This window comes from Petromyzon marinus, chromosome 18 (genome assembly GCF_048934315.1).
Source record: "Petromyzon marinus isolate PM22_M1 ecotype Great Lakes invasive population chromosome 18, UKy_Petmar_22M1.pri1.0, whole genome shotgun sequence".
In the NCBI taxonomy this organism is placed as follows: domain Eukaryota; kingdom Metazoa; phylum Chordata; class Hyperoartia; order Petromyzontiformes; family Petromyzontidae; genus Petromyzon; species Petromyzon marinus.
Genome location: NC_133684.1, coordinates 10,653,762 through 10,676,994, shown reverse-complemented (window position 1 = coordinate 10,676,994; position 23,233 = coordinate 10,653,762). Strand labels below are relative to the sequence as shown.

The 23,233-nt window shown below is 47.3% G+C and overlaps 1 protein-coding gene across 7 annotated transcripts in view; it reads right to left on the bottom strand.

The window, feature by feature from the left end:
• Positions 1-1,442: 1,442 nt before the first annotated feature.
• Positions 1,443-23,233, bottom strand: part of SHROOM2 (shroom family member 2) — a 263,864-nt gene continuing 242,073 nt past the window's right edge. For all 7 annotated transcript variants that reach the window (XM_032956704.2, XM_032956705.2, XM_032956702.2 and 4 more), the window contains 8 exons: positions 15,480-15,618; positions 14,731-14,878; positions 13,920-14,095; positions 11,356-11,585; positions 10,437-11,033; positions 8,634-8,793; positions 7,398-7,670; positions 1,443-6,478 (listed from right to left, as the gene is read on the bottom strand). In XM_032956704.2, the coding sequence (XP_032812595.2) occupies positions 6,200-6,478; positions 7,398-7,670; positions 8,634-8,793; positions 10,437-11,033; positions 11,356-11,585; positions 13,920-14,095; positions 14,731-14,878; positions 15,480-15,618 (2,002 nt within the window). In that variant the 3' untranslated portion in view covers positions 1,443-6,199. The remainder of the gene's footprint in view (positions 6,479-7,397; positions 7,671-8,633; positions 8,794-10,436; positions 11,034-11,355; positions 11,586-13,919; positions 14,096-14,730; positions 14,879-15,479; positions 15,619-23,233) is intronic.

The window sequence follows — 23,233 nt, the reverse complement described above, 5'->3', positions numbered from 1 at the left end:
TGGCCCGATGTTGCCTCTTTGCACCCGCGGGTCGCTGTAAACTTCAAAGGGTGACGGACTGTGTTATAGCTGCCTTGTGGAAGACTGAGAGCCGAAGCCCGATTTATAGAACGCTTGTTGCAAACGCACTTGCCCCACGTTCACGCGGCATTCCCCAAGTCAATGACACCGGGGGGGACGATCTTCAGTGCCTGGTATGCAAGAGGTCGTGGGTTCGATCGCGACCCTGGAGATCGCACGTTCTCTCCCCGTGGTCGCGCGGATTTTTCTTGAGTATACTCCGGTTTTTACCCTCCACATTTAGAAACGTGTTCAGGTGATTTGGCTTCTACTTTTAAATCCCACATGTATAAGGTGATAAGCCACTTAGATGGGAAATTGTGGCCAAGGTGGTCACCTGAAAAAGAGCGAATAGCCTCAGTGGGATTTTCCTGCCAATAAAGTTCCGGTATAAATTTTTAATAGGGAGATGCCAAGGTGAATTGGGGCCCATGAAGGTTGATGTCAATGTGCTCGTCCAACCAGGAAACAGAGCCAACCAAACAGACCGTTGAGGCAAGTGCCCTTAGCGAGCACCTATTAGGGCCAGCAGTGATACATCCATTTGCGCGCAGTGCTCAGACCCAAGTTCGAATCCTACTCACGGACACCAACACCAGTGACGCTTATCTGAACTGGTCCTGGACCTCCCCTAGGTGTGTGTGTGTGTACACAACGCCACTAGGAAAACAAAGGCGGCCCGGGTGCGGTGCTCGCTAACATCACTTAGGGGCCATCTATTTAGTACGTACGCATATAAGGAGTTAACCCAAACGCGTATGCTTGCGTATGGGGGGGGGGGGGGGGGTCTACTGACAATGTAATTATGCATAGGAAATAATTTGTCTACATTGGCCTTCAAATGAGCCACAGTTCAGTGTCTTCAGCTGTCAGACAACAAGTACTGCCAGGAGAGGTGGGACAGTGGGAGAGGTGTCACTTGTGTGCCACCGGTACCCCTGACTGCAGCTATCACGCAGCTCGGCAAAATAAGTGGCCAAGGTATGCAAATTAATTCTTTAATGCCAGCCGGCGGTGGACCGTTTGCTGAAACACGTTAATATTATTCATCCTTGATCGTTTCTGTGTGGATTCAATATCGGCCGTTCTATAGGATGCGGGGGGGGGGGTGTAAAAAGTACACGTGCGTACAGGGAGGGGTCAAGTTCTGACAGATTTTTGCTCACCGACTAAAGGGATGGCCCCCTATTCAAAAAGTCTGTACAGGCTGTACAAGGGATCTTTATCGTGTTTCATGTGTTAATTATTATTTTTTTAATCACCCATGCCATAGACAATATTCGAGGCAAAGAAAATGTTTCGGGCTGACATTCATGGATTTTCATTCACGCAGAAGAAGCTGAAACTGATGCGCACTCAATGAATGAAACGAAGCCAGACCATTTGAAGGCAAAGACTTACATTAATACAACTTGGCTTGGCAGTTTCAAACAATATGTACACAGATTTACAGAACAAAATAAACGAGTGAGGGAGGGAGGGGGGGAAAAAAAACATCTGAGCAAGCCGGTGGGAGGAGCGGCAATCGCCGTGCTCTGGAGAGGCTGTTTCAACGTCGCAGTTACACAGCAGAATGCATCGCCCGGATTACGCCGGAAACTGAACAAAATGCTAAATGGTGATAAACCAAACACCACGAACGCATCAACGAGTTTGTGGTACGATTCAGAAAAGCGCAGGGCCGGCATGACAGCTCGTGAAAGGTAATCACTTTGTCAGGGAATTACACGTTTCGACAATTGGTGGCTTAAGACAATTACACGCCGCCGACCTGTTCACCTGAACGTCAACGAAGAAGTAACTTTTAAACAAAACAAAAAACGTAAAATGCCCACAGCATTATTTGAAGCAGGACTAACAAGATTTTTTTGTTTGTTACTTATTCTCAACATTAAATCAAAGTGTTGCAGCTTTACTCCTGCTTGTTACTCAAGAGTGCACTTTTTTAATATATATATAACCTTGCAATCTTTGCACGGTCGGCATCACACGCAGAGTTTTATAGGGGCGGGGGGGGGCATCGTGCTCACGATGCGTGGCGCGAATGTTTACACCTACGAACGTATACACACACTCCTTATTCAGTCCCGTCACAGTGAAGTGTGCAAATATGAGGGCTTAATGTCAAAAGCTTTTCGTTGCCAGAGACTGAGCATTTTTTTTATCAATCAACAAAACACGAGTGATATATTTTTTTACATTCCTTGCAAAGATACTTCAGAAACGGTACTCGCATCAACTTTGGTGAATGCTCAATTATACCGAACAATTTCCATACACCGCACACCTTCGCCAAGTGATGTTATCAAACAGGAATATTTATTAAGCTCTTCTTTTTTGGAAAAGTTTAAATATTTTTCGAATAATTATTGTTTTCTGTTTTGCACGAACAACATTCGACGTTTCATCGGAGCTCACGGTCCCGGCAACAAAAGCCAGACATGCAGCCGAGCTTGAGAAAAAAAAAAGCTCGTGGCAGTGACGGTGACACATCACACGCATACATGGCAATGTGCTGAACAAATAAATACAGCCACGTGTAATGAAATGCTGTACGAGGGGGGTTCACACGGACAGACCCATGTTTGCATATAAATTATTCACACCGTGATGTACGCCTACGTCAAATGATATCAGAGTGCAGTAGAGCTCCATTTTAATAACGCTACATCGAGACCCCTTGGTTGTAAGAGGCACACCGAGCCAGAGATGCGCACGCTTCGAAGGACGTGGTTGCACTCAGGTAGGCTCTACATTAACATGGAGTGCGCGCAAGGATGCCGCCAACTTGTTCCTACATTAACCCATACACGCATGCAGATGTTCACCGCAAGAGACAACCAAAGTACTCATCGTAAAGTGATGGGGGGGGGAGGAGGGGGTATCGATTACTCAAGCCCCCCCCCCCTCGCAATTCCAGTCATTATAATGAGGTTCTACTGCATTGCAATTGTATTTACGTTGCCGAGAAAATTCATCTTCGATTGAGTCAACAAAGCAATCTCGGTTGTGTTTGATTACTCCTAAAATTAAACCTTCCCATCATAGCCCATCCGGCTCTCATATCGCAAATTCCTTTCATCGTGCGAGTGCACACAAATCTGGTCGACAACGAAACACGACATATTTCGCGAGTTAGAAATCCAGATCCTCCGTTACTATGGAACCAAAAATATCAATGACCTTCCTATGACATCCCAATCAAACTACTCAAAAGGAGGCACCATAGCACGTTACATTCCCAAGTTATGAACATCATAATGCCTATAACAGTGCCTTGATACTCACATTGGCACTCATGAAAAGTGAAAGAATGTGACCATAGGGGATGCAGCAGTGGTATGAAAGTTTTCTAGTTATATGCATTTAGATCTTTAATACAGACTAAGAGATAAACATAGCATCCTGTGTTTAAAACACAGGGCATCACCAATAATAATTCCACGCGTGGTCTGTATATTAATTTACTAAGTTTGTGTAATGAGGAAAAGGCATTTAAATTAAATCAATTTAAATTGACCAAACATATACCTTTATGTATATTTATATGTTGAGGACTCCTGATGTTCTCGTGTTTTTTTTCTTTTAAACAAAACAGCATATTCCCATCTAACTGCTGTGACAATACCTTGCACTGCTGCGTTGGCCACCCTATTAGGGAATGCAGTGTTGTCTGTACCCTGTTACACCGCCTGCAAATGGCTGGGTCCATAACGTGTGATTTAATCTTCACAACCACAAGTGGTTAACACTTGATGTTAGAAGGCAATAAAACACGATAATCAGACGGCACTGCCTCCATAATATTGCCTCCAACACTTTCCCACTGGTACTCGCAAAGTAAAATAAATCCTTTATGCAACTCCAAAAAAGCACAGAAATTTCCACATACCCATACGTTTTGGTTCCTAACACCACAGCCTTGGGTTAACGGCCAGAAAGATAATAACACATCATGAACTCTAACATTAAAACGCATGCTGTCAACGGAATTATCGAGTTATTGATCAATTGGATACTTATATCGATGTCATCTATCGTGCTAATGCTATGCACAGCCACAAGCCTACATGGCACGCTTGCGGAAAATGAAATCAAATAAAAGAGTGAAATAAGTAAAAGTTTCAGTACAGAAGCCACGTATAACAGCTATAAATACGCATGTGCAACAGTTGAAGGCACTACAGTATAATTATACAATTCGATCTCTCCTTTTTTAATATTTTTTTTTAATAGTGTGCTAATGAAGTTCTACGACATCACGTTTATTGCCATTGTACAATTCTCATCCTTTCTCTTCCGCGAGTCCTCTTTGCCAGGCGGCGCGCTCCTCCCAACGGCTGGCACGCCACGACACCGCGACACCACCGCTGGGGCACCACAGCGACACACCGCGCACGGTGTGGCGGCCCAAGTGTTCCTACACGCGCACCACACACCGTGCGCCGCTGCCGCCACCACCACTGCCACCGCCGCTGCCGCACAGAGAATGTACCTTCGTTTAGTACACAAAGTTTTACCTTAACACTTTCATAAAAGTGGCAAATTTCTTTGCATAATTAACTTTACATCTGCCAAGCACCCACTGGCACCTTCAGTTTGCACGAGAACGTCTCCGGCTAACTTTCCTCGTACGAATCCACTTTTGCAGTTTGTTTTGTTGCTTCTGGTTTTTTTTTTCCGTCAGGAAAGTTCCTTTGTCCGCTTCTAAAGTTTAGCGTGGAAGTCTTTTTTCACGTCAACGGTTGCTGCTCATGCTTTGCAAGGATGCGCCACGCAGATGTTCTCCGCTCATTTGGTGCGCGCTTCAAGAGAAGATTTTGTGATGGCTAAATCGGAGAAACCACTTCCTCCGTCCGCACCCCTTTTTACAAGCAGAGCAGGCCTTGAGCGATGAAACGAAATTTGCAGCCAATATCAAGTGGGCTGAACAGTTCGAGCGTTTTCTACACCGCGAGAACATGCGTTTCAAAGCATTCTTTCTTAAACACGCAATATCCCCGCGCTGGAATGCTAGAGCGCCGCGGTGACTTATTCTAGAAGCATCCCCCATCCTCGCCACTTATGCCCAGACCATCTTGAGGCCAAAATATTGTGGGGGTTGTAATCACCGATGGGACGGTGCACATCCACATTGCAGAAAAACACAAAACACACACAAAGATTATGCTCGCGATAATGTTCAGTCAACCGGACCAGATGGAATTTCCACCAGGGGCTCAGGGCTGCCATCGCTTATTCGTCTTTCGCAGAGTGCATTCGAAACTTGTATAAGCACCGACTGAGGCTGTAACTCGAGGCCCAGGAGTTTTTTGCACAAACGCATTACGTGGAAACCGATGTCACAAAGTGTATTTTTTATGCATATTAAAAAAAAAATCCCGTAAAATAATGCTTTGTAATACAATAAAAACGATAATGGTAAAAATGTGAATTCTAATCAAAGTGGTTTGTTTGTAACTCAAAAATAATAAATTAAAACTGCTAACGAGAATAATGCTACATAAATAAATTTCAAGGAAACAAAAATGGGCCACGAAGAAAGTGAGGAAGTCCATCGTCTCCCGGCTAAACGAGCGCAGGGTGGCGGAGCTCGCTCGCTCGATCCGACCTCTCCGAGCGAGCGGTGAAAATTCCGCTTCCTTCTGGTGGAGACCAGGCTTCCCACGTCAACCACCGTTGAATTCCCCTCCCACAGAGTGGGCTTAACAAATGAGAAAAGAAAAAAAATGTGAGGCGTGCGTGTAAAACAATCAAATTCATCATGGGTGGCTCTGCGGTCATCGCACGCGCTTGATTCACCATCAACTGGGCCAGATTCCTAACCCAGCCGGGGGGCTCCTCATCATCTCTCAGGATGGTCTGTAACATTAAAAGCCTCCACATTGTGGGATGTCAACCGTAGCCGTACCGCAGGCACAGCGGACCGCCACGATGGGAAGGTGTAAACTCCAGCACGGGCTCGGTGACCGGCGATGGAGCCGAGCACCACCGCCACCGCCCCCCCCTTCGGGCACTTTGCAGACTCCGAGCAATCAAAGCAACGCAAAGGCGGAACCCTACACTCTAACGGACTGTGGGTGGTGCACGAGCCCCCCATCCCCCGGTAGCTGCTGGCTCCCCGGTCTCAGTTGGCATCTCAGTCGGTGGCGGCGGCGCGGCATTCGGGCGGCATGCTCTCCCGCAGGCAGCGGAGCTGCTCCTCGCCCAGCTTGATTTTGTCGTCGAGCTCTCGCCGCTCGATGATCAGCGCCGACTTCATCTTGACGAAGTGGCGGTAGTCCTGCAGCTGCTCGGCGCTCAGGTGCTGCGCGAGGATCACGTCGACCGCGCGCTCCCGCCGGTCCAGGTTCTCCTTGAGCTCGCGCGCGTCCTCGTGCTGGCTACACAGCAGCTTGCGCTTCTGCACCAGCGATTGCTGCCGAGGGGTGGGTGGGTGGGTGGGTCGGTGGGTGGGTGGGTGGGTCGGTGGGTGGGTGGGACAGGGGGGGAATAGAGGGACACAGAGAAGAGGGGTTTCATTCGATGTCACGCCCACCACCTTCCCCCGCCCCACTATCCCTCCACCAAAAACATTGTGTGTGGTTCTACTCCACCCATTGACGCGCACAAATGAAAAGGGAAACAACAACAACCCGTCCTTCTAGCTACACACCTCGGCTGCGTGTTCTACGCTGTCCACACATTTTCTAAATCTTTCATGAAAAAACGGACTTATGATCGGGAACACCATCATAGCACCCTAGATTGTAGTATTCTATGATCTTGAAGAATCTAAAACCTCCAAAGGCCTTCTGCATAAGTCATGTAAACAACGGGCACACCCCAAAGTGTTATCTCACGGCACGATGTTCATTGCAAATGCAGACGGAAACATCGATTTGTGGAAGCCTCCTCCGCAATCTGCTAGCTGTCTCAATGCACGGTCCCAAGTAGAGCAAGGTGGCTATGGACAGATGATGTCAAGCGAATGGACGGAGGCGGGCAGATCGACAAAGCGGCGAGACCAGCAGAGGGCAGAGACCAGCGGAGGGAAGTGCTGCAACACCACCGTCTAGTGCAGTGTCCTTCACTCATTTTCAGAGGGGGTTCCACTTTCAATGATAAGACACCAGTGTGAGGGCCGCGACACATTTGAAAACCATTGGGGTTTCACAGCACAATGATGATGGAGGGTGTTTTCACACGTTGTGTGTTGTTGGGAGCCGCACGTCAGGGGCCGAACTAAAGGCCACCAGGGGCCCGCGGGCCTTGCAACGAAGAACGCCACTCTAAGAGCGGGCGGCACCAGGCGGCCCGCGGCCACCGCTAACGACAACGACGAGAGCCACGCTTACCCTTTCCTCGGCGGTGGCGTCGGTGCCCAGGCTGTTGATGGCGTTGTCGACGCGCGCCAGCCTGCCTGCCAGCGACAGCAGCAGGCTCACCACCTTGTCGAGGTCGCCGACGAACATGCGGAACTTGTCGAGCTCGTTGGGCTTGCACGAGGCCTCGGCGGAACCCTCGACCTCGCGGCCCAGCTCCTCGTTGTCGCGCACGTCCTCCAGCAGGAGCTCGCGTGCCTCGCGCAGCGTGCGCAGCTTCCGCCCGATGCTGGCGATCAGCTCCGCCTGCCCGCACGCGGAGGTGGCAGCAGCCCGCGCTTGTGAGTGCGCGTGTAAGTGAGAGCGCACGCGCACCGAGAATCGGGGTGGCACCTCGACGCCAATTCCACTGGCACATCTGAGCCGAGTCGGCACCAGGGTCCTCAGCAGCTATTTGCCACACAGGGCCAGAAACAAACTGCGATATGCCGAGTTCTGAAGACATCTGAATTGAATCTGGAACGTTAGCGGCACGGTTCGGCTTCTGCTGTGGAAAAAAAAAACGGGTGCCTCTTCAAACCACAAAAGGCGAGCCCACAATGTGTTCTGTTATAAGGAAATGACAAAGGTGTTAGCATTTTTAATGGTCTCACTTTGTCCCTTACATCCATATAAAACATTGCCTTCATCTGAACATAATACAAACTAAATTTGCCAAAGTGAGAACAACGTTCTACCTTTTCTTCACCCGATCTGAAAAATATTAACTCGTAATACCTTGTTTTGGATAAACAACATTTCTGTGATGGACACTGTTCATGTACCACAACGAGAATAATCATTTACGTATCTAGGAAAGCTAAATCAGCTATATCTCCATATAGTCCTGTACTTTTCCACTTGAGCAATTCCACTGACTCCTGATCTGAATAAACTATAAACTTTTTTTTTTCACCCAGTGAGCCACGTAGCCCTTTTTCAGAAGCGACCTGGCCACAAATGATAGCTCAACGAAGTGGCTTATCACGTGGACATTTATAGCAGCCAAATACTCTGAATGTGGGAGGAAACGGCAGCACCCAAAAAAATACCCAACGCAGGCCATAACACACAAACGCACCCACTGCATTTCCATCTCCTGTCCACCTTTCATTCCGGAAAGTTAAGAGGAATCTCGGTACTAAATCCACGCGATTTACCAACCACGGGATGAGCGGTGTACGCTCCACCCCCTCCCCACGGGCTCTGCCTTCTGAGCGAGTGTCGTACCTTCTTCTCCGTGAGGTCCGGGTCGATTTCCTCGTCCGCGTCGTCGTCCACCGAGGGTACCAGGTCCTTCATCTTCATGAGCAGCTCGGCTTTGGGTGCGGACACACTGTAGTAGGCCGGGCACGGTGGCAGCGCCGTGGGGGAGACCGCTTCCTCTCTCCTTCGCGTGCAACGGTTGAAATAAGATGCCACGGTTACATTTATAGGCTGATGTACTGAACCAAATGTGTACCAATGAGCAACGATACAAATGAGATTAACAAATTCGTCGGGAAAGAATCAATCCTAGAAATGTATTCGCTGGGACGAGTGAATTATGGTATATACGATATATAGTATATACTACATATAATACAAAATACTTTATTTTAATCCACTGCAAGATGAAAGCCTACCCATGCTGTGTCAGTCATGCGGTGTACATATACCGCAAGACGGGATGGCGGCACAGCAGTTAGCGCGGTGCGCTCCCAAACCCAGCGACGCGAGATCTATTCCCGCTCGCGCCCAATATCAGTGGTGAATATTTGAACCGGTTCTGGGCCTCCCCTAGGTCGACTCAGCCTCAAATGAGTGCCTGGTACAGTGCGGAAACGTCGCCACTTGGGACACAAAGGCGGCCAGGTGTGGTGCTGGCCACCCACTCCCTTCGTGTGCTGTGCCGGACTTCATAGGTGCTCGCTAACAGCACTAGTCCCAAAAGTATGTTAAGGCTACACGGGGTGGGGGGGGGGGTCTTTGTCTATAAATAATGTGAAAAAAACAAGTCTAACTTTACTACCAGTGGACAATGCATCAAAGTTAAGAAGTCAAGTGACCTCCCTGTCTAAACGAGTTTTGGGCAGTGCTCATCACGCATGGGGACTGTGGAAATGACACAAACGTTTGACTGAGACAAAGTCTATCTAGAGAACAACTCAATCATATACTGTACATCTATATAGTTTAAAAAGACAACATGTACTCAATTACAAGTTAAATTACACTGCATAACCAAAAAGTAAACCACTCGTCACAAAATAACATGAGCAAATGCATTTAAATACATGTTGAAATACTTGTGTTCAGATTGACAATGATATCCCCCCGTTGGTGAGCACCTATTAATTCACGGACACATTTGATCTACTGTGCGCCGACGTTCATTGAGCAGCTCGAGATCGTACGCCAATTCCCGCTGCCTTTACAGATCGGGGAACGCGACAGTTTCGCTGGGATCGCAGCACAGCACGAAAACAAACATTTAAAAGTATCCACAATCTCTCACACGCACACAGACAAACACCCACCCCCAGGTATCATACAAATAAACCTTGCAGTTCACGTTTCCTAGAATTTCCTCCAAAAGGCCCTCTCCTTTTCAGGCGCAGGAAGTCAAATGAGCAATCATTTCAACACCGACTTGACAGGTTCCTGCACATATTATTAATTGACTAATTGTATTGCACATTTTTCCAACTGTGCGTCAACCTACAAATGCTATTGCCAGTGCTTTTGATCTCACCATGGAAACTGCGTTTTCTTGCCGCATAGCGGCACAGACCCCCGCCCGTCCCCCTTTGCCTTCTTCATTCCATTTCGTTAAACTCGCTCATTATCCTCCTCTTGTCTTTCACACCTCAACACGACTTAGTCGTTTAGGCTTACACTTGCCGCTTTCAGATCTGCATCGCTGACAGTAAGTAACGCTCATAACAGACGCAGACTACGAATCTTAATATTCCAAGAAGAAAGTAAACAAATCAGTTGACGAGCCAAATCGGCGGGATCTGCGCCACGCAGCGCGACGTCGCGGACGCCCACCTCTCTGCCCCGTCGCCGGCGGCCTTTGCGGCGCCCGCCCCCCGCGGCTGGGACTTGCGGCGAGCCTGCAGGGCCTCCCCAAGCGCCGGGTCACTTTGCGGGAAGATGCCCTCCATGAGCTCACGCGCCGTCCGAACGCCAGGCGCCAGCACGTCTGCGAGCGAGCGGTCTTTGCCGACGATCTCCTTGGCGAGCTGCTCAGTCTTGCGGTCCTCGTCCTCCTGTTGCCTCTGTTCCTCCTCCTTGTCCACCACCTTCTCCTGCTGCTGCTGCTGACTCCTGGACGGCTGGAAACTCACAAACGCCGACACCGAGCTCTCGCCTATCTTCTCCGGTTTGCCGAGCTCTTCCTCCGCCTCTTGGTTTGCCGTGGAAGCGCGCTCCGGGTTGGTCTCCGCGGCGCTCCTCTCTACGTCGGCACTGTTCTGCGCGGACGTCAGGTGCAGCTCCACGACAGGGGGCTCCGGCTTCGTGGTGGGCACGAGGCTGTCGGGGGCAGCAGCTGTTTGGTGGCTCCTGATGTCTTTTGATTCGGATCTGACGATCATCACTGGGACCATCTTCACAGCCTTGTTGTTGTCCATGAAGCTTTCAATCCTAAGAGAACAGTGGAAAAGCATCTGATGAATACGTAATACACAATTAGTCAATATTTACACGGGCAAATACATTTACATTCCATAATAATATTTAGCTTGATCCAGCCAAGCTAATCCTCTGCCAACCCTGCCGACTACTTACTCTCATGAGTTAAAAAAACATTAAACCAGGGGGAGGGGGGGGGATGACCATCCTGATTTTTACCGACATTTCAGAAAAAACCAGGACGAGCCATCAGCATCCCCGGCTAAACCAGGAAGTTTTCTGCATCCCTTAACAAAGGGTGGGGCAGCGGACTGCGATGCCCTTTCGTACGCACCTGGGAGTAGCGGACGTGTCCATGGCTGTGGGGGGCCTGTCCGTCAGCTGCTGGGGGGGCAGCAGGAGGGACGGCGAGGGAGCCGGAGGAGAAGACGATGAGGAGATGGCGGGCGCCAGGGATGGGCGCGGCGGCAGTGGCGGAGACGAAGGGGGGGGAGGGAAGTTGCCCGGCATCGCCTCCAGCGTGGCAGGTGGCGGTGCCACGGGCTCGCCGCTGCTCACGCCGGGCTGGGCGGATTGAACAATCGAATGTCACGACGTGAATCGCCTACGGTTGACTTCTGTTTTTTTGTTGCTTAATAGCCACGAATAAATGCCTAACGGAGAGCGTTTAAACACTCGGCCAATTACCGCCGTACTTTTAAAGGAACTCACAAATCGAAAGAGTCGCGAGATGAAATGTCAGTTGGGGGTTGACAATCTATATTGCCGAGTCTGCTGAATTACAAGATGCAATCGTCCAAACATGTCAAAGGAAAGAGCCTTGGGACTCGGCGAGGCTTCTCTAGAGAAATAAAATTGTTTCGAATTATCTTGGGAGGTACTGCCACACCCCCCGCTCCCCACCACTTCCAACAACCCACACTGACCAAAGTGGGGAAGTATAGTTGGACAAGCTCCCGATAGAAACGTGGTGTGGAATTAGGCCTTCATCCAGCAGCGGATTCATAAAGCGGCCTAAATTTTATAACGATTATTACCGTTTTGATTTAAAGCTTTCGTGACTGCAGTAATTCATATTCTTAGCTCTTTCGGTAAAGTCACGTTGACTTTACCGAAAGAGCTAAGAATATGGATTATTACCGTGACGAGGACTGCTCGCGTTTTCATAAAGAGGCACTAACTTTGCCGACCGGCTGGTGGATGCCCATGGAGACAAGCAACTAAGAGCCGGAATAAGAACCTCCGCCCAAGTGATGGGTTACACACACAAGTGAGAAACGGCAGCGAACGTTACACTTTCTATTTGCTTCAGCAATTCCCACTGTACCAAGCGGAGGAGGAGGAGGATAACCTCATCGTTCACGCACGGGCGATGTTTTGGACTTTGCCAGCACAGATAGAGGGAGAGTGGTCCAACGCGCACACAATGAAACACACGGGGCTACATTTGCAAATATTGACACACGGATGAACTGATTAAAAGCGCTGGCTGCGTATTCCTATGCTTCGTTATTTTTCTTAACTGTACCATTGAGCATGGTCACCGAGAGCTGCTCTGTACAACGGGGCGACATCAACCGTCGTTTGTGTCAACTGTTGTTGTAGCAGTAGCAAATAACAACGGCCTTTTATTTGCCTAACAAAAGCCTCATTGAAACGTTTTTTTTTCAGAGGGGGTTTTTGCATTGAGGAAATGCAGCCATTCCCTTCAGGGACGGGAGGAAAACAACACCTGGAGAAAAACCCCAGATGAGACGAGGGGGAAAAAACATTCAAAGCTCCGCACAGATAGATTAAATAATCTACCGTTCCGCTAAAACCATTTACTGGACACTGTACAGGCCAAGTCGACAACACTTGGTATTCCCAGGCAGTCTCCCGTCCAATACCTTGGATCTAGCCGACTTAGCTGAAGACGAATCAAGCACATTCGATTGGGCCATATGTGACGGCAAAACATTGTAAAATTATAACTGTGATGACAGTCACACCTCAAGAGAACAAGTAGAATTTAATTTCAATCAAACTATAAAACCAATCGAAGTTACCGTTTTTTTTTGCGAAGTATTGATTTAATCAATTAATTAACTTTTGAAGTTTGTGCATTTCTATTGTTTGCATTGCGTACGATTTCATTTCGCCTGTAATTTCCCATGCACTTCGCCAAGATTGGCAATGCAATGGAGATGCGTGTCCCTCAATGGCCTCCCGTGTCTTTAAAGGCCATCTGCCCACACATCTGGCCAAGCGGCGCTCTAGCAGACCACCCGACTTCGCGATAAAAAGGCCCCCCCCGAGTAAAAATCTGAGTTGGTGGGGGGCGGCAGGCACACAACACAGTCCTTCGTGTCCCTGAGGACAATAAACTGAGCGCCACTGTCTGTGTGGAAGGTCAAGACGGCTGCCCTAAGGAGAGCACGGCTCCCACAATGAGGTTGTAGAAATCCCCCCCCCCCACCGCCCCCCCTCAGTGGGGCTCAAGAGGTGCGAGTAGAGATGAGAGTCACCCCAACGCTTAAAATAGCAGGCAGACATTTAGACTTTTCATCCGTCCCTTTATCTCTCTTAACCTTAGCGCAAGACCTAACGGCCAAGCTGCCACCAACAGGTCCGGGCTTGTTTACCATCACGTCACCCGTAACCCGAGTGCATCAACTCCTCCTCCTACTTTACACCGACGCCAGTCCGTGCAGAGCAACAACCAGAATTGTACAATTGTTGCAGTTGTTGCCTGGGCCAACCCGCAGCGCTGAACCTTAAACAGGCTTCATCCTTTACAGACGCACCATTGTAATTCGCAAGTCCAACCATTCTATCCCAGGTACACCGTTCCCCGCCCCGCCCCCACCCCTCCCCGAGGGCCCACAGTGCAGCTGGAGGAGGAGCTCAAGGCGGTACCTCTGCAGAGGCTTCCCCGGGGACCCCTCGGCGACGCTCGCCGTGCTCCGTGGCTCTGGCCTCGGGACTCCGCTTGCCCGCGCCGTCTCCTGCCGAGGTGGCGGCCGTGGCGTAGGGCTCGGAGCCGTCGCGCTTCGCCAGGAACTTGGGAGGGGGCGCCCCTTTCTTGGTCGCCGCTGCCGGGGGGCAACAGACGCACGGGGGGGGGGGCGGAGGGGTCAGGTCGGTGGCACGGCCCGTCATCTTGAGAATGTAATTGGTTGGCTCACAGTGTGAAATGTAATTATCCCCTTCGGTAAGCCGTTCCCTTAATTGGAAAGGAAGAGCGCGCCAGGCGTTTTGCTCGCGAGGTAACAGCCAAGCACGTCGCTTTATAGTTTTCAACGCATCAACATTGGTTAATCTCATAATCTCGCTTTTTTCCCCGTTCAGCAAAGGCACTCGCATTATTTGTTACAACACAAAAGCCTCTCTTATTTAAGTCCTTGTTAGTATTCGTGCCCCAAATTCTTTGAAGTTTCCTGTCGAGCTCTCGTGCACAATTCACAAACTTTATTGCATCGATGTCGGGGAAAAAGGTTAAAAGAACAACTACAGACCGATAACATAAAAGCCTTTGAAGTACGTTTCTGAAAGACGGCATGTTTCAATACAACGCAAACTCATTTAAAAAAAAAAAAACACACTTCCGGGTGAGCATGCATCATCGGTCGCTGTGGCATACATTACGCAACATGTGCTCATAGCACTGTCGCGATCAATGGGAAATATGGGAGAAAAAAGATCCGACAATAAGAGATATTGCGAATACCTAAGGGCCTCTGCGTAGAATCTTGGAGACGCGACGCTGCCGTGTGCGTGTCTGGCCACGCCCCGGAGCTTGCGCCGACCCCAGGCAGGTCCAGAAGCCCCGCAGACGCAGCCCGCTCACGCCGCAAACGCACAGAGCCCTCCGACTCCTGTAGAACAACGTCAGCCATTGTCGTGCCATCAGCCAGTCTAAAAATGCCAAGTGCCCTCCTCCGCTCGAATGGGTAATGCGGCGGCGCTCTTTGCCAGCGAGGTCGCTAAGGACAAGGGTGAAAATTTGACTTTTGCGATGGCGGGGGGTGGGGGGGGTCACAGCCTCTGAGGAGCAAATTAATGGGAAGATCGATTCGGTGCAGAACTTCTCCCGAGTTAATCGCATCATACAGAGTTTTACGGAACATCATTTGCGGCTGTCCTATGCGGAGATTTACACTTGGCCCCTGCAACAGGAGGAATTTCAGCCACTGGCATTGGACCACAAATGCAAAGGAACACCGCCAAAAGATTGACTAAGCAAGAAGACATTTTGACGACTATATATACACAATGCCCCATCCATCAGGAGATAACCGCTCGCACAAAAATATATTCAAACATTGACTGGAGCCTCCTACACGCGTAATGCAATGATGTAACCATTGTGTTATGTATTACTATTATCAGTGCAGCGTAAACAATAGAGATGTGTGGCATTGCTCAAGAAGCAAATGCAGATGCTCAATTGAAGATCGCTGGTGACGACGGGCTTACCTCAAGGTTGGCACGCTCAGGCCTGCCACTGGAGTGGGTGCCCCGGCCCCACCGGGCACCTCCAGCCGGAGCAGCCCAGCCGTCTCTGCTGGGTCCGTCTGGCTCCCTCACTCTATCCAGGCGCCCGGCCCTCGACCAACTAGAAATGAACAAGGCGAGAGATAGGGGGAGAGAGAGAGATGACATTTAACAACTATTTTATTTTACCAGGTAAAGCTCACCGAGCTATTAGCCCGTTTTCAAAAGCGACCTGGCCACAAATGATAGATAAAAAAAATGGCTCATCATGTGGATATGTACAGCAGCCAAATAATCTAAACACACGTTGACTCTAAAAGGGGAAAAACTGGAGGAGGACCCGGAGAAAATTCCACACGTTCATAGAGAGAACATGCCATCTCCAATATACAGGCGTCAGGGTAGGGATCGAACCCACGACCTCATGCATAACAGGTGAGAGGTATAAACCGCGGTGCCCCAAAGTCAGTCACCCAAACGTGTATCATTATCCAAGCTCTGTATACAACGCTGACGCATCCCAATCATATATATATTTTATACTGAAAAGGTTAGGTGAGTCCCGATGGCTATTTTGGTTGTGGGCGGCAAATCTCTAAAAGTGCACGTCTGGAGAAACTCGCCGCGCGGCTCCGAGGATCAGCGCCACATCCCTTGAAAAAAAAAACTCAACATGGTTGTAATTAAACTCGCACAGCCTCAAAGCTAATCTCATGGAAATCATCAGAACAATATTGTAGTTTCTCTGGCACCAAAGTCCTCTGGCCATTTTGACTAAGTGGAAATATCGTAGTATGAGCGATGTAATAGAGCAGCAGTTAAAATAAGTTACGGAGTTCGTATCGAACTATGCTGCATTGAAAGACCCTGCTGGATAGTGTTTACATCCGAAATATGAACCTCAAAACAAGTTGAAGGTATTTACACGAGTGCACGCCTTCCACGAGACACATTCAGCAGGTTGAGTTTTACCTTCAAAACATTATTTATATTCTTACTTTTTTTCTCGTGAAGACTACTGATCCAGAAGATTCTATTCATTTCAGCACACCACCTCTGCCCAAGGCTATAGTCAAAGCTTGACAACAACACAAAACACTGTAACCTTGTCTTATGCTCGAAGTCCTAGGTCTCAATACATTCTACGTGACTTTACCGAAAGAACCAAAGAAGACATAATACACTGTTCCAATAGAACGATTATATTATCTCAGATTGCCCAGAATTAAGAGTTGTATTTTCCTTCAATAGTTCATCTGGCATTTCAAAATGCCAGATCAATGATCATTTGTAACCAAAGCCTGCCACATTTGAAATGAATTATTTGTCAATAAATATAAAGAAAATTACCGAACAATGTGCCTCTTCATTCGAGCATCTGAACTTTACTGCTTCACATAAATGCACCACTTGTTCGCTCTGAATTATTATATTTTTTGAACAGTGTTTCCATTGAACTGCAACAATTATTTTACAGTGGAAGCGTTCCATGTGCCATCTACTGAATATATTTAGTAACTGCAGAAAAAAAGCTAAATTTGGAGCAAAGTACCGTCCTGTACTTAACACACAAAGGGGCAACTGTGCAGTCAGTGTCTCAAGTTCAAGCAAATGTAAAGCTGTGTTCATCTCCATTGTGCCACTGGTGGAAATTCCTCATTCCAGTAGTTGAGACCAGTCTCTCCACAAGATGACCGACTATAGTTGGCTTCCCATAAAGTGCTACTTACTCACTTTTGTAATTTACAAGAGCAGATGGGTTAAGTTGACCACAGAACACAATTTGAAAGGAGGACCTCCCCTAGTGTGTGACCCTGACAGAAGTGGACTATTATCATAAGCGTGCAAATTTCACTCAATTTCACTGCAATTGAACATCAGGAAAGAAAAGAGCAGTACTTGAACTGATCATGTTCAACTTGGATGCAAGTGCAACATTACAATTGCCTGTTTTCTATCGCAACATCACGACTACTAAAAAAAAAACTGTGGCTTTTGTTACTGCATCATTGCTGCAAAAAAAAACCCCATCTACAGTGGTGTGAAACTACACAGGGCAAATAATATGCAGTGAATACAGAAATCGTGCACGTACAATTGTGCCCGTGCTTAAAGTTTAGTTTGAGAAGCTAATGAATCGCTGGTGCGAGTCTGAGCAGGATTGAAAATGAAACATCGGATTCCCTGGCTGTGATCGCTGGGACAGTCACGGTGGCATCAAACCCGCCCAGGCAAGGCCCAACGCCTCCGGCCAAAGAGCACAGAAATTAAATTCTATTGGATTTCTTTTTTTTAAATGAAAAAATATATATTTAATAGTAACGTCTTTGCATGGAATTTACTTGGGCGAGGGGGTTGCGGGGTGCGACATCATGCCATTGTTAGATATAAAGTGTCACTTGTATAAATCTACGGTGTTGCGATCCAGTCCCACCTGCCACATTCAGATTAGAAGACTCGCATTTTTTCCTGCATCTTGAATAAAAAGTTTGGGGTGTGTCTTTAACATCTGGTGGGTGTACAAATGTGCGTGAGCACATTACAGAGACATTTGGGGTTCGTGTTAGTTTCCCCGAGTGCCTAATAAAAACCAGAGGACATGGGAGTTGGCATTTCACGCTGTACGCAAGTTCTGCACCAGCTCTGTTGTTGTTGTGAATTCCAAAAATGCTCAGAAGCCGCCTTTGACACAAGGATACGATGTGCATTCAAATTGCTTTAATAAAAGCGCTGCGTCTGCCAGCGACTAATGAGATTGTTGCCATTGTGCAAAGCTGCTGCAGACCTCTACAAACTCGACTGCTGCTGCTGCAGTCGTCTCGTCAAACCATCTGCATGCCCAACGATTGACGCGAGGCAGTTTGGCCAAAGGGGTTATCTGCACCCAACTACTCTACAGTTTCACCGCAGAGGCGTCTTAATATGTCAAGAGCTACGAAATATATATCCACTGACACGCACAGAACAACATCGCATATCCAACTGTCACGAGTCCACGTTGGCCAATTATCCACCCGCACCCAGTGCGGTGTGGGTGGTGCACTGGGTGTGTGTGTGGGTGTGCGCCGCGTAACTGTCATAATTCTACACACATTCATAAATACGACCGTCTCACACACGGTAGATTTCCTAACCTGGCACACATTACATTTTGACTGGCTCACTAACTCTTTGGTTCTCTCGGTAAAGTCCCGTATCGTCGATTGCTTGTGCGGCGATCGTAACGTCGTGATCTATTATTTTTTAACTACCCACGTGACTTTACCGAAAGAGCCAGAGAGTATGGATTCCTGCAGTCACGAAAGCTTCAAACCAAGATTCGCTTACTTCTCAAGCACAGTGCAACATGTGGCCATGCTTAGAGCGGTTTCGTGCTTTATGATTGCGGAATGACCTTTCAGTTTCTTTAGATGTACACGCCTTCTTTGGATGTACCTTTTCACAAATCCTCGACACCTCAATCCCCTGCGAGTTCCATACGGGACTTGGCACTGGACGGTGGTATAGAAATAATGCACTGTATTATAATGGCCTCGGCCACGGGGCACAGCGGCAGAACGTGCAGCTTGCAATCAGAATATTGAGTTCAAATCCCATTCGGGTGTTGACTCGGCCAATTCATCACTTCAGGCTAAATACAACGAGCACCGCCACTTTGAAGGGAAGCTGACAGCGGCGATTTTGTCAGGTGGTGGAGGGTTTGACAAGCGTTGGTAAAAAAAAAATACACGGGCCTAGATATGGATTACATTGGATACGAACACCTACATTGTAGATTAAGGCGACAGGGCGTCGACATGCAAAGACTCACCCGCACCATAGGAATATGGAAAAGGCAGTTATTGGATTACATAATTAGCAGAGAAACTGCGTTGACAGTACAAGCATGACACTGGGTTGATGTGGCATTTTGACTGCCGTTTTAACTGAGGATATATATAGAGCGTATAATTTCCACTTCCCTGCTTTTTTCACTCAGGTATTTTTGTTTACGCACTCGAAATCATAACACACTAAGGAATGGATGGTCCCAACAAGTATTCAAAATGCATTTAGGTACAGTATGTTGAACTTCTTTCACGCTGTACGTAGCCTACCACTGATATATATTCACATGGCACACCATACAGAGCAGAGTGGTTAAAATGAAGAAACATGTTTTAATGGTACCCGTGGTAACAGAGCAACTATTAAGACAACTCACAGTATTTATTGCCGATAAAGGATCCCATGAACGTAATGCACATTGTGACGAAATGTAATAGTTGATGTTTTATTTGTGCAAATAATGCAACCAAAGGAGCGCATGTTTTCTCACGTAAACACTGGAATCCATCTTCCGTTTTATGATGGCATTTTTTACAGTGCTTTCTAACGATGCCATAAAGTTGTCAATAAACACCATGAGGGATTTATGCTTTTAGTTTTTTCTGCTATCCTTACATTTTATGCCTTCTTCAAAACTGTTATTTGCAAGTTAATGGTTACAAACGTGGCAAAAAAAAACTGCAAATATGCCTTCCCGCCTCCGTCTAAAAAACATTGGAAAACAATAGCTTACGACTTCTGTCTATACTTTAACCATGACCACATCTTCTGGAAGAAAATGCCTGCACGAAAAAATATACAATTTTCGGGAATTAACCTCGTTCAACGTTGTAACGGGCAACAATGTGCAAAATGAAATAGGACTCAATACATTTGTTCGTACTATGATTGGAGCACTTGACTTTCAATAAACTTTTTTTTTACGGTCGATAAGCCGGTGGTGGCACTTGGTGGGAAATCAAGAGTGGTTGTCCTGCTTAGAATGGCCCCTGCAATAGAAATGTGGAATTCCCACCGCCGACTCAAGACCCTGAAATGTTCAGAAGCGTCACAACGGTGCTTGCTTAAGCAGAGAGACTCTTTGCGTTTGGCAATTACATGTAGTCCGTGGAAAGACGAATGTTCAGAATAAGTGGAAGGGTAAGATGCGGCCGTTACGTCCGCAAATTTGCGCGCGTTCTAAATTGCATTATTATTATAGGCGAGAGACAAAAATAACTCCGGAGAAGAGAAGCAGAGGAAGACAGCAGAGAAGATAGCAACAACAAGATGACATTAGAGAATTCGGAGATCCCAAAGGTTGCTCCTGGTTAGCAGCAACTGGGAAGTTACAGGCAGACAACAATAACGTAGCCCCGTGTAAGTGTCGCCAAGGAACATGTTATACATTTTCAAATTAACACATCTGTGCAAGGTACGTTCATGTTTTGATTTAAAGCTTTCGTGACTGCAGGGATTCATATTCTTGGTTCTTTCGGTAAAGTCACGTAGAAGGGAAACAATAAAATAATAAAAAAAATGGTTTCCCTTCTACGTGACTTTACCGAAAGAACCAAGAATACGTTCATGTTATTGACATCTGAATGTAAAATACTTGGCACTAAACAAACTAATTGAGCAAAGGGAGGTGGACGCCTCCTGGATCTCAATGATTTTGAAAACTTTATCCGTACTACCCCTGGTACCGGCTTCACAGTGAGCATTACTGTGGCACATCTCAACAGCTCTTGCAGTAGCCTCGGTACAAGCAGCGGAGAGAAAAGGCAGAGCGCGCCACTTGTGCGAGGTCGTGTTAACAAAGTCTGCTTGGCACAGCATGAGAGGCAGTGGCCCAATGCAGCCGCGTGTAAGATGCTCCAACTAAGATGCCATCGGTCAATGTAATCGCTCATCCCGTTGGCATCCTACTCGTACGTGCTGCCACGAATCGTCGGTCACGCAAATCGATTAGAATCCCACAGCACAACTGCTGCATCGTTCTGAATGCAAATGATATATATACCGTGAAGATGATAAAAAAAATGTGATGTGAAATAAAATAACAGATCATTGAAATTTCATTTTTTAGACTGAAAGAAACATGAGAGTTTGACATTAAACTGATCTGTTTTTCATTTCAACGCACATTTTGAATTTGATTTATTCACCTCATGGCCAAACTACCACTGAAACTTTCCATTTCTCCAACAGGTAATATTATAAGGCTCCTTTCAAATGACAGCTCCACTCTATACTGATAAATGGCCAAGCTGTGAAGGACTATGTATTCCAAAACACAATCCCGCACTGTAGCATATGGTGAATAAAATTACAGTACTTCTGTAAGCGTCTGGCCAGGTGTTTATGTCAGCCACTCACCTCGACACTTGCAAAAGCCTCTCTGATAAACCACACACTTTAAAACGCTGCCTCAGCATTGGCAGCTTCAACGTTCTAAGCCACAGATTCTTTCGGGAAATTAGAGTGGAACGAAATATAGACGATGTAGGAGTTCGGGTCGCTTGGCAGGGGGGGGGGGGGATTAAGCCTACGTGAGGGTAATGATCGAACATAACACAGACAGTGGGGTTCAAGGCCCAGGCCACTACGCAAGGTGAAGAGGTTATCTCATGGAGGCAGTTGGACGACCTCAGCTCCATGGCTGACAACTGCACACAAAACCCCACGGTTATAAAAAGGTCAAAATCAAGTCACCATCTCTGCTAAAACGTGTAATGGACTGTGCTCACGTTCATTGGTGACAGTAAGGCAGCAGTGACAATTCCACATTCCTATGGTGGGAGTTAGTCCACCCTCGCTCTAGGGATGAGGAAAAGGTATTCGAGGCAAGTGAAGAAATGTTCGCATGCACAGCAGGAAAGTGGCATGTGGCAAAAAAAGTTAGAATTCGTCTAAAGTTGCATTGTGGGAATGTTCATTGTCGACAAACGGTCTTCAGGAACTTCGAAGAGCCACATTCTTAGCAGATATTTGATTCCAAAAAGGTTTAAATATATAATTAGTAATTAATTGAAATTCCATGTCACAGGAACGTGGAATTTCCACTAACCGCCAAGGGCTACCAACAGGAATGGGTACCACCACATGTCTGACTGAAACAGGGAGACACTGACTTGATTTTGAGTTAGTGATAAATAAGGGACCACATCCAACATTGAGTTATAAAAAACTCCATCCTTACATATATAGCAGTGACACCCACACTGCTTTCCGAATTAAGAATCTATTTTAGGAATTCAAGAACTATGTGTTCATGTTCCAAAGGAGTAATCGCTACAGATGTTTTCAGGCCAAAACTGGATTTTTTTTCTCCCCCCCATTTAGCGTTCATATCCCATTGCTGCAGGGGCTGATTACAAAGCAGACACATGCCCTTGTGTGCACGCAGACCCAGTCGCATGGAACAGAGTTCAAACTCCTGCGTCTGACTGCATGACAGGGTGAACCAGACTTGTTCTAAAAAGGGCCTGCGAGTTGTGCAAACCACCACGACACTTTTATAGCTTTGTTTAGTTGTCCTTCCCCCGCACCTTCGATGTGCATGGTTGGCTACGTACGGTGCGAAAGAAGTTCAACATACACACATACTAGGCTCTAGCATAATTCGTGCACTGTATGATTTTTCTCAAACCAGCTATTGAATTGAGCTCATTACTAAATTACCCCATTACATTTGCCAAGAAAATGCATTTCTGTACGCAAACCTTTTTGGCAGGAAATCCAAAGGACTAGTATATGTCACGTTACTTTTCATGACATTTAAAGCACAACTGTACTTCATCTTATAAAGAAGAAGCATGGGCACAGCAACGATGAACGTAAAAAAAACACACGAATGGGCTTGTACTGCATGCCATGTACATGATGTGCAATCATAACTCACACAAATACACCCTGGAGGCCACGCT